General features: G+C 38.2%; 3 protein-coding genes across 6 annotated transcripts in view; 1 reads left to right on the top strand and 2 right to left on the bottom strand.

Annotated features, from left to right (window-relative positions):
- cunh7orf57 (chromosome unknown C7orf57 homolog) overlaps positions 1 to 15,600 on the top strand; it is a 131,435-nt gene that overhangs the window by 106,460 nt on the left and 9,375 nt on the right. The window contains exons 1-5 of one of the 4 annotated variants that reach the window (XM_056266825.1): positions 13,135 to 13,188; positions 13,682 to 13,755; positions 14,145 to 14,321; positions 14,536 to 14,629; positions 14,959 to 15,085. In XM_056266825.1, the coding sequence (XP_056122800.1) occupies positions 13,698 to 13,755; positions 14,145 to 14,321; positions 14,536 to 14,629; positions 14,959 to 15,085 (456 nt within the window). In that variant the 5' untranslated portion in view covers positions 13,135 to 13,188; positions 13,682 to 13,697. Of the gene's footprint in view, positions 1 to 13,134; positions 13,189 to 13,681; positions 13,768 to 14,144; positions 14,322 to 14,535; positions 14,630 to 14,958; positions 15,086 to 15,600 lie in introns of those variants that run through there. The other 3 variants (XM_056266826.1, XM_056266827.1, XM_056266824.1) reach the window with 3 other exon arrangements.
- LOC130101351 (ermin-like) lies at positions 313 to 2,817 on the bottom strand. The gene is made up of 3 exons (XM_056267038.1): positions 2,765 to 2,817; positions 1,839 to 1,924; positions 313 to 1,146 (listed from the first exon to the last, which is right to left on the bottom strand). The coding sequence occupies exons 1-3, from the start codon at positions 2,815 to 2,817 to the stop codon at positions 773 to 775; spliced, it is 513 nt and encodes a 170-aa protein (XP_056123013.1). The 3' UTR covers positions 313 to 772.
- si:dkey-276j7.2 (cytohesin-interacting protein) lies at positions 8,595 to 12,456 on the bottom strand. Its single transcript, XM_056266829.1, has 8 exons — positions 12,272 to 12,456; positions 12,044 to 12,084; positions 11,860 to 11,914; positions 11,599 to 11,701; positions 11,417 to 11,507; positions 10,223 to 10,289; positions 9,913 to 9,979; positions 8,595 to 8,695 (listed from the first exon to the last, which is right to left on the bottom strand). The coding sequence occupies exons 1-8, from the start codon at positions 12,446 to 12,448 to the stop codon at positions 8,634 to 8,636; spliced, it is 663 nt and encodes a 220-aa protein (XP_056122804.1). The 5' UTR covers positions 12,449 to 12,456; the 3' UTR covers positions 8,595 to 8,633.

Below are 15,600 nucleotides of genomic sequence, written 5' to 3'. Positions count from 1 at the left end.
TATACAAGATTCAACTCATTTTTTCAGTCAGTTTAATGTAATTTAAGTGAATATGACTTAAACATCCAAGTTGATTGTACTTAAAAATTTAAGGCAGCAACTTTTTTTTTACAGTGATGGTAGATATCCAGTAACATTATGTAAAACAATGACAACTATTTGTCCAAAAATATAATTACCGATTGCATACATGCTACATATACAGATCTAAAGGAAATGATAAAATGCTGAAATGACTATTATGTGTTGTATTTTAAAAGGTGGAAGCAAGCTATATCCATAATCACAACATTAGAAAGTTTACATTAGAGTTCAAAAACCTTTTTTTTTGACATTTTAAACAGAAATACAATAATGTCCTCCATACTGCTTTACTGTAACTAAGCTCTTCCAGTAATTCATTAATGTTGAGTTCACATACTTACACAATATAGATCAGACCTTCATCAGTCAGAGAGACCGCATGTTATTTGGAGGAGCATTCATTAATGAAAAATCTAATTTGCAGACAAATAGCCTAAATGTTTTCCCGGCTCACTGCCAGATGAGGGTTTACTTAAACTTGATCATCAGAGGCGAGTCTGCTTTCTTGATGCTTTAAAGATAACTACTGATTTCTACAAAGAAACCGAAAATAAACTGTCATAAAATACTGTTCACGTGAGCATATATGTTATGTCTTTTAACTATGAAGAAGTTTAACAACCCCATGAAAACATACATGATGACGGCACTCAGTTCTTACGCATGTCTCTGACGACATTCACCGCTGTTATACATTCAGAATGGACTCAAACTCATCTATTCTCTGCATTGTGTTTCCTTTCTTAATCTTCCTGTAGCAGACAGTGTTGTACCTGCAAACAGGCCGGTTGTTTTTATCCTTCTCGTACTCTTGGCCTGACATCTCAACCGGAGGCTGGAAATCAGGCTCCTCTTCCTCTTCTTCTTCCTTCGTTTCCCCCCCTTCATTCTCATCTGCTTCATTCACACTTATTTCCTCTTCTTTCTTATTCTCTCTTATATTCGCCGGCTCTTCAGATGTCGTCGTCTCTTGAGGTACTTCTTCGGTTTGACCATTCATTTGCTCTTTCTCAGCTTCAAATGTGTCCTTGGCGTTCTGCTCCATTGATGTCACTTCCTGTCCTGCGATTGCAGCAGTTGATAAAGGAAAAGAGACACAACTCTTCTATTTGAATTCCAGTTCTCAGGTGTAACATAGATCAGTTTGTATATGATAATTAACAGTTTTTCTTGTGCTGTAATTTCACCAAATCACCCAATGTTAGTATTCAACTGACAATCAGTGTCTTTTCATTACTTAATGGTTTGTCTTGTCCAAATTAGGAAAGGACTTTTGGTGAAGAGACTTGGCAAAAGATGCAAAGTTGTTTTGAGGAATTTTAATTTGATTTGACTAAACAAAGCGACCAACTGCTGGAATGAGAACTGCGAGTACACAATTCTTCCAACAATGAGAGGCCTTACATAATATTCAAGAATTGGGAAATCGTGCCATGATGTTACACCAATACAGAAAAACATCTCAAGTAACCATGTCTAGACATCTTTCAAATTGCATTTTGAAAGTTTTATTGCTGTTCTCTTTATAGTTATGAAATTTATCCAAGAAATACCTTATCAAAACTAGTTTTTCCTCAACATAAAACAACTTATGCACTTCGAACAAGAACATCGAACCACCTGAATGTGAAAAGTGAACTTGTACCTTTCAAAACCAATGAACAGTTAATGGAGAAGATTTGCATTGTCAGAAACCATTTTAACACATCGACGCAAACTCTAAAACCTCACTCATCAAGAATAATGCGTCTTACCTTGTTCCTGTTGGCTCAGCTGTACTGCGTGAGGTTTGTTAGTGGGTGTGACTCCAGTTCCTGTGATTTGGGAAGACGAGTGGACCCTGAAGGAGAAGGATGCTCAGAAGTAGTCTCTTGTGGAGAGCAGTCTGTGCATGGCTGTGTCAGTGTCCCTCCCTTTACGACTCAATGGAATCTGGCTGTCATTGGGTGACGCAGCCTCATTCTCATTCCCAGTGGCGGAGCTGGTGAGATTCTCATCCCCATTGTTTAGAAAAAAAAAGTGTTGTTTGGCTTCTAATTCTGGGTGTGAGCATGGGATTGTGAGATTGATGGGCTCGCTGGTTGAGACGGGACATTCAGTTTGAAAAGTGGCACCCTTTATTTTGAGCATCTTCGAAAACGGGAGATTTATTGGTGTTCTTTTACTGCAAAGTTGTGTTGCACTTAAATAAGGATAACACACTCTCTGACAGGTGGATACTAGTTTTCCACAGTCTAACATCTCACTGAGACGGAAGCTGTTTGTCATGTTGGTTTGGGTTTTGGTTCGTTCATGTTTCATGTCTTTTTCATTTTGTAATTTAGCTTAGTCATGGTGTCCTGGTTTGTCATGTGATTCCCTTGCCATCATGTGATCTTGTCATGTGCGTCCCTAGTCTCATGTTCTGATTGGTTCTCTTGTCAATGTGTCATGTTCTGATTGGTTCCTTGTTGATTATTCACAAGTGTGTCTTGTTAAGTCATTAGTCTGTGTGTATCAATAGCCCTCATGTTTCCATTGTCTTTTGTTGATTATTGTTCCCTGTAACCGCTGTTGGAGAGTCTCATGCGTCTTGTCAGGTCAAGTTCATGTTTATTTTTACGTTTATGGTCATGTTTATAGGCTAGTTTAAGTTATCGTCTTGTTTTATTTGTTCTGGATAATCTTAATAAAACTGCACTTGGGTCCAACTGCAACTTTCCTCAGTGGATCTGTTACACTGTTTTTGTCCATTCTGATACCCCACCCCACTGTTTCCTTGTGAAGTGCTTAATTGAATTGAATGGGAACTTATAAAACAGTAATTTATTTAACTACAAAAATCAGTCAAATGTCTTTATTAAAACAATTGCCAATCACATCAGTCGTGGAGGAATTTAAGACAGCCAAAGTTCGGTTGGCCATGATGTTGCGCGACAGTAACGATCAGGCTGTGCGACAGGCCAACATCGTAGTGAAGACGGGACGGAAGTGGAAAGCCAGCGGAGCTCTGAGGGAAGTGGAAGAGCGCTTACAACATGCAGACATCATGGGCACGGTGACCCAGGGGAGGCTGGGCCTGGGAGTCATCACCCGAGCAAGCTGGAAGGAGGCAAAGGCAAAGGACCGGAAAGGGATGGTGCAGAAGGAGATTCGGGCCGTGGAGGAAGAGAGTAGACAAGCCAGGGCAGTAGCCATGAAACAGCAAGGCAGCTGGACCAGGTGGGGAAGTGTCCGAGGAAGATCTCTCAGTTGGAAGGACATCTGGAATATGGAGGGGCATCGAATAAAGTTCCTCCTTAGTTCTGTGTACGATGTCCTGCCAACACCAACAAACCTCCAAAGATGGAGACTGACAGAGGATCCATCCTGTGCGCTGTGCAAGAGACCGGCAAACCTGGAGCACATTCTGTCGTCCTGTCGGGCAGGCCTGACTGAAGGGAGGTTCAGGTGGCGCCATGATCAGGTGCTCGCACAGCTCGCTGATGGACTGGAAAAGGAGAGGAAGCGGAAAAGAACCAAGGCCCAAGATAGAGGTCCCCGTTTCATTTGCTTCCTCAGGCCTGGGGAGAAGGCAGGCAAGGAGAACAGATCCTTAGGGATCCTTGGTACGGCAGAGGACTGGGAGATGAGAGTTGATCTCGGGAGGCAACTCAAGTTTCCAGAGGAAATTCCAGTGACCAGCCTCCGACCAGACATCGTGCTCTGGTCCCAGGCAACAAGACAGGTGGCCCTAATAGAGCTGACGGTACCCTGGGAGGAAAGGATTGAGGAGGCACACGAACGCAAGCTAGGGAAGTATCAGTCCCTCATCTTTGAGAGCCAGCAGAGGGGTTGGAGAGCCTGGAATCTACCGGTGGAGGTGGGTTGCAGGGGGTTCCCAGGACAGTCACTTTGGAGAGCCTTGGGGACGCTTGGGGTTAGAGGGACAACCCGCAAGAACCTAGTGAACAAGATAGCAAAGCAGGCAGAGACAGCATCCAGATGGCTGTGGTTGAAGAGGAGCGAGCGGTGGCTAAACCAGGCTGGCAGAGAGGGCGGGGGTCAGAGCGGAGTGGTATAGTCCTGAATGACCGAGGGAGCAGTTCCAGGACGCTGGCTCTGCTGTCAAGCCTCATGGAGGTGTCGTGGGCTAGTTGACGAAACACCGGTGAAGTGGGGTGCCCACTTGAAAACCCAGTGAAGTCAACAGGTCTGAACCATGCAGCTCTGCCCTCAGTTGAAGACGTCTGAAGGAAGCGACTTCTATGCTAGCCACCCACATAAGGAGCAGGATGTAACTCCAGCCAAGTGCGGTGGCTGCGATATACTCTATCGTTTAAAGACAAACAAGACCAATCTTAAATCTATATTCCACAGCATTCTTGAATTATAACCATTTAAGTTCGGATTGTGCATTTTCCTGTTTATTCAAAAAAGGGGGCGCGATACTTAAGTGTACATAAAAGTAGGCCTACATTTTAAAGCTGCTGTCCGTAGCTTTTTTTGGGTTAAAAATTATCCAAAATACATATTTAATAAAATACATAACCAGCCAGTGTTCAAAACTATCTGCTTGCCTTAGCTCGATGCAAAACGGTAAGCTTGTAATAATGTTTTTAATTTTAGTGGTACTGGTGGATTTCCGCGGGAGATTCGAACATGTCTTTGCGTCATTACGTCACATCTGTACACATAAAGAAGGAGTCTCGGCTAGTATAAGCTATATTGCGTGTGAGGATGTTGGAGGTGGAGATTTATAGCCTTTTCTCACAGCACTTGATATAATTAAACTTATCAATTTGATGGCGGATCCAGAAAGGTTCAAACGACGATCATCATCAGTGACAACTAGAGACTCACCCGCTGTAACATGCAAAAGACTTCGTTCGGACTTCGGAGTGGCTACAGAAAAAAAAGAGACTGCAACCGGACCCATGCGAAAACAAGGATAATATCGGAAGGACATTACATGATGTAGTCACGCAATGCTTGCTGACGTTGTTAACATTAACAATTTGAGAACATAGTATAGCTACTTTGCACGGTTTTGCGTGAAATGATAACTTATAAGCAATTGTTAGATTTAATCAGCGCGATTTACTGCAATGTCAGAACCAGAACAAAAGTGAATGTTTCTTACTAGTTCAGTTGACATTTCCCGGTGAAAATTCTTATGTTGGTCATACTTCCAAAAAGAATAATCTGTGATTCTGAATGACAATATCCACATCGGCGCGGTGACTGACAGCTGCACACTCTCCTCAAACACTGTGTTCCTCCGCGCTGTGCCGTGTCGAGGGAGTTGAACTACAACCCACGTAAAGTTGATAATTCCGCGAATGACTGCAATTGCAGATTTCGAACAGAGATGGCGACAAAGAGGAAAAATCCCGGACTGCAGCTTTAAAGGTGCCCTAGAATGTTTTTTTTAATTATTTTATAATGTTTCCTGGGTTACCCTTATAATGTTAGTATGTTTTTTAGATAAAAAATAATCATAATTTAGAAATAAATGGCATTTTTCCTAGCCTGCTTTTAGCCTCTGATTTGAACACTCTGTTTGAAGGGGCGTGTCTGCTGTGGGATTCAGTGTAACCGCGGCCACTGCTGTGATTGGCTGACATGCTTGCATATGAAATAGCTACGCATTACATGTGAAACTCTCTCCCGAATACTTTTACTACTGCTATTATACGTTTTTACTATAACAGCTATCGAGATGAACGAATCGTGAGATGTTTTTAAAGTATTTAGATCTATTCCCATCACATAAAATGTTGCCGTGATGAGCATTGAGCAGATGACGTGTTGATCGCGAGAATGAAGATCTTATCATTGCAAAGCAGTTTCTGCACTCTCTCTAATGCTTTCACCAATGCAAACACGATGATGTAAATACAGTAAGAGCTTCGTTGTGCAGTAACGTGCGTCATTGATTTCATAACGAGTTTGGCAAGTGTCCAGATAAACTCGCGCTGTGTGGAAAGATTGTTCTTTGATCGCTTTCTGTATATAATTTGTTCACAATTTAAATACGATTATTTTCATCCTACTAAAAGAAACGATGTGAAGCTGATATTTTAGTCACTGGCTTGACTTACTGATGCATAAACAGTATTGAACGATTTTGAGAGAAAGATTACCTGTCTGAACTTGAACAATTACACATCAGAAAGTGTTGCTTGGTAGCTCGATCCGAGGCCAGCTCTGTATTGGCCCAAGTTGAGGAAACAGTCGGTGAAATGTTTGAAAATTTCCAGAGAAAATAAAATTAACCCATTGTTTCTTCAGAGGCTCAGATGAAGGAACTAAAAAATACTTTTGTGTTCATGTGTACATCCACACTGAGCAACTGCCATGCTTCGGCTGCGCAGTTCCACCTGGCATTAAAGGAGAACTCCGGCGCAAAATGAACCTTTGGTCTAATTACACATTAGTCAACCGTTCTCTGAGATTTGTTTTCATGATTATCTAATGTAAAGAGTTTTATCTCTAAAAACAGTTTAGCCTATAAAGCTAGTATAACACTAGTATATTGGGCATAGTGTCATGACAAATAAAAATCGCTTGTTAATACCACTAACAAGGCTGAAAATAGCCCCACACTAACACGGTAGCATAATGAGGGTCCCTCAAACCGAAGCATTGGGAACTTTGTCAGTGTCCAGACAGTTTAATAAGAAGATATTTTAAACATACAGTCAACTTCGCGTATACAGGCATAAGCCATCTTTGAAATACAGTCTTTACCAGTCGATCTACGAACGCCGATCCAAGTGTTCGCTGGTGAGAATGTGAACGAGCTATAAGTTGTGATAAGGTGAGCGCGAACAGCAGGCTTGGATCGGCGTTCGTAGATCGACTGGTAAAGACTGTATTTCAAAGATGGCTTATGCCTGTATACGCGAAGTTGACTGTATGTTTAAAATATCTTCTTATTAAACTGTCTGGACACTGACAAAGTTCTCAATGCTTCGGTTTGAAGGTAGGGACCCTCATTATGCTACCGTGTTAGTGTGGGGCTATTTTGAGCCTTGTTAGTGGTATTAACAAGCGATTTTTATTTGTCATTACACTATGCCCAATATACTAGCGTTATACTAGCTTTATAGGCTAAACTGTTTGTAGAGATAAAACTATTTACATTCGATAATCATGAAAACAAATCTCAGATAACGGTTGACTAGGCAATGTGTAATTAGACCAAAGGTTCATTTTGCGCCGGAGTTCTCCTTTAAGGGCTGACATTATGCAAATATTTGGAGGCGTACATATTAATGATCCCGACTATTGCGTCACAGTCGGTATTGTGTGGAGAACCGACCGTTTTTCAGGGGTGTTTTTCATAAACGTGAATTAAATGAGGACGCGAGAACAGTCCAGTTTGAGATTCACTCTATGTCATGTCCATGCCCTGAACTCTTGTTATTTGACTATACCAAGGTAAATTCAATTTTGAATTATAGGTCACCTTTAAATTGTTTTAGTAATCTTTTGTCATGCGTTAAAAAAAGTGTTATTATTTTGATGTTGACTAACACACTAAAGCACATGTAAAGCACATGTAAAGTACATGGTTTTAGTTTGAATAGAAGTGACATTAAATTAGCCTATTTTAGTTAACCTGTGATTGGATAACATTCATTGGATAATCCAGGACACTCCCTGGATTATCCAATGAATCTGCAAAAGTGTTTTGTGTCAGTTTGGTTGAGCTTAATATGATTGCCATCTAATATTGTAAAGATGTTGCAACAACTTCTACAAAGTCTTTAAAGCAGCCAAAAATGAGGTTGAAAATAGAATGAGGCATCCGTCAGTCATTCTACTGTCAATTAAGTCTAATAAAAGTGATGAGAATGCTATTTTTTTTCTTCTTTGAAACGGAATGAATCATCACTGATGTGATTGAAATGATGTCATTTCCTGCCAGGCTTAAGATCTTTGTGGTGAATAAGAATTGCATCTGGTATTTTACCACTGAGAGAGATGATATCTGGGAAACCTATGATCAGCAGAAGCAAACAGCAGACAAATCAACTTATGCAAACCACATTCAGCAAGATTAAGTGTACTGTGGGAAGAACCAGCTTGTGCTAGACCAAAACACCAGTTATAAAAGTTTATTAAAAAGGCATTCTATAAATATAAAAATGAAAAAATATATTAAAACACTTTGTATACAAAATATATTAGATAAAACAAACAGTGCAGTAAATTAAATACATTTACAATAAAAATGACTGCTGCTTAAATGACTGCTGCTTAATAGTGCAAAATACACAAATACATATAAATAATACAGAAATGCACTACAATTAAAATAAATAGTTAAATAATTCAATCTTATACATCAATATTTAACATTTCATGCTAAATATCATGCTTTCGATCCTGTCTTAACAGTGTCTCTTTGACCTTATGGCCATAAGTCTTGTAACTTTAAAATGGTTTAGGAGTAGAAGGTGCCTGATCTACTTTACTACAGTGTTTACTTTCAGCCCTACTCTAATGCACAGGCGTGTATTTTTCAAGTGAAGCCCGGTGCGTTTGATTATATTGTAAGTGGAACAAAACTATCCATACTGTCAGCAAAGGCTAGCAGAAGATTCTGTAAGGGCATTTGGCTTCTGGATGTTTCCCATGGCACCTGAAAACAAAGGGAAATATTGTTTTAATCTACTGGCACACTAAAGCGTTTGTGTGAACATAATAGAAGAGAACTCAAATGAACAAAAATGGTTTAACTGAAAATATTTAATATAGTATAATTTTCTAATGTGGTACTACAAATTATTTATTATAAATCATTCTATTCTATGTAGTAATATTTTTTTAATTTATGTAATTCCTGTAAGTTCTGACCTGATCCTTAAAAAATTACGGTTGATGAAGGCATTCTGAATTACGGAAGTTATTACTAAAAACGTAAATGTTATCAAAATGATCCCCGTTCACACGGATCAGCAAAACGACTGAAAACGCTGTATTCTGCTGCCAGGCCAGTAGTTGGCGATGTCACTTTGTAAAGAAACACTCTGTGCCTATAGACTGAACACATAATATGCATGCAAATGACGTCACAGTGTTCACAAATTTGCATTTTTGTAGTTCGCACAGAGACGATAATGGTATCGGTTTTCAAAAGTTTGTTTTTTCAGGCCCCCCAAAATGCCGTTGTCGTGTAAATGAATGGCGAAAAAAGGGACATAAAATGTTTGCATTTTTAGTTAAAAACCGGTGTTGTGTAAATGGCCCCTGTTTTCTTTGTCATGTTTGCCTTAGCTCTGGTTACTCATCTGTTGTCATGGTTTCTAATTAGTACCTCACCTGTTCTCCGTTCCATTGATTATCTTCCCTCTGTGTATTTATCCCTCAGTTCACGGTTTCGTGTTAATGTTACATAAATTGTGTTTGTGAGATTTCTCTCTGTTTATTAAAGAGTATATATCTAAAAATTCTAAGAAAATAAGTCAGAGATAAGATGAAACCTCACAGTTCCGATTTTTCTTGCAATTGCAAGTTTATATCTCACAATTTTGACTTTTTTTCCACAGTAGAAACAAGCTTCTATCTAGCAGTTGTTACCACATGAAACACATTTTAAACGACCTGACAAAACATTTTTTCACAGTGTAGACTAGCTGAAGTTTCACTTAAGAACAGTGATAAGAATCGTCAGCAAAGCATCTTCCTGTAATTTCTATAAACACACACACACACACACTTCCAACATGGCATGCGTGCACACACAGATGCTTTTGTTGATATCTTGAGGGCAGACCGTGGCTTTATGGGGAAATGATGCGTTTCTCTTGTGGGTAGTGTATGCCCACATCTCTCACACACAAACACATATTAACACACCTCCAATTAGACGCACTTCCTCTGTGATGAGTGTCTGAAGCTCTTCGCGTTTCTCTGTAAACTGTCGCTGTGGTGTAAAAGTGAGGGGGAAACACAGAGAAAGAAAAAAAACTGTTAAGCAAGAGGAAACCAACTTTTCACACAGTTCCCTAACACAACATAATTACGGTAAATAACTATTGATACGCAAGTTAAGCAAAACAGAGACAGGACAAGAATGATTTATGAAGTGTTATAAAAATGCATAATTAGGGCATAAAAATGGGACTTATGATATTAATAAATATTCAATATTTTTTAAGAAAATCACCTGCAGAAGATGAAGCTTGCCAAGCAATTGTCTCTGCTTTTCTGTAGCACCTCTGATAATCTCCATCCTACAGTCCACAACAGAGAAGACATAAAGATTATATTCAGATCAAGAGGCATTTACAATGAAAACTAGGATTACTAGGTTTTAAATTGTTCACTTGGTATATTAAGTCACCATGAAATCAAATTTGAAAATTCTTATTTTTTTTCATGTTATATTGCAATATTTATTTTTAATATGTATTATAAATATGTGCACATCCTTTTTTTTTTACTCATGTGCCCTCGTAATCTTTCATCAAAATAACTTCCCCTCCTGACATCTCTTCTCTGATGAAGTGTTTACTGGTGCGAAGGCTATATTTTTTCTTGTCTGAACTGACGTTTCGCTCTGATGTGTCACAATATGAAAGAAAAGACTATCACAACTTCTGTTTCATTCCGACTTTAAGTAATAAAAATACAACTTCTACTATTCATTGAATTACTACTGCTTTGGATTGTGCCATTATACACCCACTCACACACATTCTATCACAGTGGCAGCTTTTGTGACAGAATGAATACAAATATTGTGATATTTTAAAAACATTGTAATAAAATCCTGTTAAATTTTATGTAAAACTATTTAGCTATTGTAGTTTATATTTTATTTAAATAGTTTTACATAAAATTTAACAGGATTTTATTACAATGTTTTTAAAATACCACAATATTTGTATACATTAAATATATATACAACTATTTTAACAATCTTTTAATTACTGTAGAGGTATGTACATGTACTGATCTCTTAAACCTATATCAAATTTATTTAAATCAAATTTAAATCGATGTAGATTTTAACCATAAATTATGGTAATTCATACTTTTTTACTTACAAACATCTTTTTTACACTGCACAGGTTAAGTGAACCGATTAACAGGTTTTACTGTACATTACATTTAATCATTTAGCAGACGCTTTTATCCAAATGAGGAGAGCAACAGAAGCAATCAAACCAATAATAGGGCAAAATTATTTATAATCTGGTGTATCAACATATCCCTGCTAAATATGCCAGTGCTGTGACTAGTCCCAGTTAGTCTGGCACAGTACAGCAGAATTTTTACATAAAAAAAAGGTGTATTTAACTTTTATTTAAGGTTTAACATATCAAATTGTACCAAAGTCAATAGTGTTTAGTCTTACATTAAGAAGGAGGACTTCTGAACCAGATCCTTGATCTGCTGCTGAGTGAATCCAGCAATGTACACACTGTTGACTGTGATAATAACATCACCTGAGATGAGAGACAAAGAGATTTTAGCAATGAGTAAGTATGAATGACACTGGTTCTTGACAGAAAGTGGGCCGGTGTTTTGATAACTCACCTGTCATTAACCCACTACTCTCTGCGAGACTGTTCTCCTTCACCCAACACACACATGAGCCCAAATCCTGCTCAGCACTGATGCTTCTCTCAACACTGCCTGTCTATGGACAGGGAATAAAGATCCAATCAATTCATCATCCAAAATCCAATTATCCTCTGACAGAAAATAAGCCCTCAGGCAGGCGTAATGCTTGAATGAATGGAGAAAAAAGGATGAGAAGAGAGAGAGGGATAGAAGGTGGGCGGGTAATAAGGTTACCTGGATGTCAAACCCAAAAGTTTCGTTTTCTTTTCTTCTTAAAACAACAGTTTTCCTATTAATCAAGAGAGAGACATGAGTAAGAAAGAGACAGAGATATGACTGCATCTGGGTTGAATTTGTGTAGGCGACTTAAGATGTTAATCGTATATATATATATATTTAAAAAAATATATATTTATACCGTATGCACTGCTCCATTGTCTTGTCTTGGGATTGCAGAACCTAAAAAAATACACCACAATAGGTCATTATTAAAATAAGTAACTTAGATAATAGATTAATATATTATTTATATAATAATAATAATAAATATCAATTACAAAATAATGATTAGAATCATAGAATCAACATTTAAAAAATAAAGTCAATGAGAAATAAATAAATAAATAAAAAATTAGTAGTCACTTACGTTTCTTTTATGACTTTTTTCATCTTTGCTCTTGGTTGGTTGTTTATAATCACTAGTGTTCTTCTGTGTTTTGTGTCCAGTGTTAAACAGGTTGTTTGTCGCGCAGCTGCTTTTCCCCAGCAGTTTTCTTATGTATTGAACAGATGCTGTCATCTTCAGAGTGTGTGTTGCTGACATCTCTGCTGCTGAACGTCACTCCTCCGGCTTTTACACGCGCCTCTGAACGGATGTCACGTGACATCAGTAAAGTCCCCGGCCGGGGCAAACTTTTGAATTTACTGTAAGTTTGTCAGCGCCCAGTTATGGAGAATCATGTTTAAAATCACCTTTGCAACTTGTTTAAAACAAACTAAATGGCTGCATTAACAAGGTCAATTTTAAATCCATTAATCAAATGATAAATCTGAAACTGAAACCTAAAACAATTGAATTTTTTTTTTTTTTAATTTGGCACGTTTTGCGTACACTTAGCCTATTATTTAAATAATTTATTTAAAATTGACAGATAATGTCTTCCATAAATTAAAACAGAAATAGAGAGTTAATAAACATGAACAACATATTTACATTTTCAAAAAATAACTTAAAATAGCTAAATGTGGCTTAATTTATTAATTAATGACCTCGGTTTTAAACTGCCGTCAACAAACAAACAAAGATGTTTTTTAAATAATAAAGTTTATGAAAAAACTCATTATATCAGCCAAATCTCTAATTCTTAATATTACATGTGATGTCATGTTTTTACCATGGTTTTTTTTACCATAGACTGTAAAAAGGTTTTGACTTGAAGATTGTTTCCCATCCAGTAGGTGGCAGGAGAGGCGCCTCAGTCCCGGTTCAGAGCGCAGTTCAGTCATATGAAGAAGAGAAATCTAGGCGTCCCCCTTCTGCGTGCTGCTGCTAGTTAACACGACGTAAGCTTTGTCTTTTCCATGTCATTTTAGTAGCCTCAGCTAAATAATAACGATGTAATTTAATATTTAAATATTGCTCTACATTTAGTTTTTATCCGGGATGTCTGTAATTTCTGTTTTTAAAGTCTGCGCAGATAATTGGTAATGTCTTGTATAGATGATGCTTATGGTGGTCCTGATGCTGCTTTTGTTACTAGGCGACCAGGTTGACTGGGGAGCTAACTATTTAACAAGAATAATCCCAAGAGAACTAGCTAAAATAACCACAGTGTTTAAAAACGTAATCAGCAGTAGCCGCGTTTATTCGCGTTGCTAAGTTAGATTGCTGCCGATATGCGGCTGTCTACACAACGGAGCAATGGTCTGCGCTCAATATGTCGAGATGACTGACAGTATTTCGCGGTTTAATTGGATGATTTAAGAACGCATTAAATGAGAACCTTCTATTTAGAATCAATGTTAAGCACTTAATTGACTCTTTCTGCAATTGCAGTGCTATCTAACCACCAATGACCACCAAGACACCAGACATGGATGCCGAGCCCAACTATCGCCGGACAAAACCGGGTAATGGCCCTTGTGAGCAACAAATTATTACCGTTGTTATTTTTTTATTTTCTTTACAGAACACTGTAGGCTTACATTACTGTCACATAATACTTATAAATATTGTATAAGATTGAGGCAAATAATTGTAGAGGCTGCTCACTGCAGAGCCGTGGGTGGAGCTCCCCCTCTCTGGGTGTAATTTTGGCGTAAAATGGATGGTGCTAGAAGGTCCAACCACACCCTAACCTTACCCATAACTCTATCTGTCCAGCCATTAGATCCACATAGGTGGAGCTGGATTAGGTCAAACTCAACCCATGACGTCCAGAGAGCTGGAGCCGGATGCCATTTGGCTCTGCAATGAGCACCACTTGAATAATTGTGCAAATATTTTTATTTCATTGTAGGTGTTAGATCAACTCAACATGAAGCTTCAAATGGAGCTTCTGGACCCTCTTCACAGATTCCAGGTTTGTCTCAGACTGCCGACGTCACTCCTGAGGAAAAAACTAAAGGACGGCGTGTAGGAATTCAGGCATCTGACTCGGATTATGTTAAACTTGCAAAACAAGGAGGACAGAAGGGTAAATGTGTCTCCTGTATAGAATTTTATTTTTATATTTGTCATTAACTTTGCTGTGATTCACTACATGTTCAGAATAGCGTCCTATAGGAACAAAGTGTAGTATTTATGTACAGAACGACTACTGCTTTTACAAAAATAAACACTACGTGATTTGATTTACTTTAAAAGATGCCTATAATTATGGCCCTGCTAATCTTTCAATTCTCCTGTAGGTTTGTTGTGGCACGATGATCCTGTGGAATCAAAACCTAACAGTACCTACAAACCCTCTAATTGGTTCTCTGGCTCACCCGATGATCAAGAGAGGTGAGAATTTGTCAGCCCAATAATGTTTTGTACATAATTTTGGTTCGACGAATGATCCAAGATTATAAGAGACCATCTCAATTTATTACAACTCATTGGCCTGGCAAAAGAAGCGATGCATGTGTCAATTAGTTCTGGTATTTAAGGCATGGCATGTTCAAGCAATTCAAGAATATTCTGGTCCGTATTAATAGGGGGACATGGAGGACTTGCATTCTTCTCTCAGAAGAAATACAGGGGTTTGTAGAGACATAAAAGGGTAAACCCCAATCCATCCAATCCATGGTGGTATAAAACTGGGGTTCAATCTTTTGATCTTATGCTTGCAGCGGAAGTAATGCAACTACCCCTGACGGAATCAGCAAGAGTGAGTCTAAAGGGGCCTTACAGCAACTGGAGCCCCCATTTGGAACTGATAACTGTTCAGCCTGGGACAGGGATTCTGGTAATGACAAGGTGAATGGATTAGCACAGACCGTAAAAGCCATCGTGTATTCGAACCTTCCATTCTTCATCCAGCCGCCATATTATAAACAATCTTTCAATTGCCATCTTGCCATCTTTTTATTTTATTTTTTGCCAAGCAAAATAAGTTTCTGCAAAAACTGGGGTCCAATCATTTTTGTTTTCCTTTGTTGTGATTCTGCTTTTTACTTTCTTGACTGGTTGACAAATGCAAAGACCATTTTCTCTCACAGGAAAACAGGGGTTTTGCAAATTACCTTTTGTGTTTTCATGGTGAATTTTTATACATACAATTTGATAAAATTGCATGCTGTGTGGCTACTCAGTTGGGAACACTAAATACTGTAAATATTTGAGAATCATTATTTAAAATCATTTGCTTTTCATTACAGTTGCCTAATATCTTAGCAAATAGTTTAAAGGATTAAGGTTACTAAACAAAAAGACTTTCCATGGCAAAAACCAGTTTGACATATTTAACTATACAGAACTGGTTATTTCAGAAT

Source organism: Rhinichthys klamathensis, unplaced genomic scaffold (genome assembly GCF_029890125.1).
Source record: "Rhinichthys klamathensis goyatoka isolate OS25496 unplaced genomic scaffold, OSU_Roscu_1.1 h1tg000254l_1, whole genome shotgun sequence".
Taxonomy (NCBI): Eukaryota; Metazoa; Chordata; class Actinopteri; order Cypriniformes; family Leuciscidae; genus Rhinichthys; species Rhinichthys klamathensis.
Note: the sequence above shows the minus strand (reverse complement) of the source record. Positions and strands in the feature narration are given on the sequence as shown.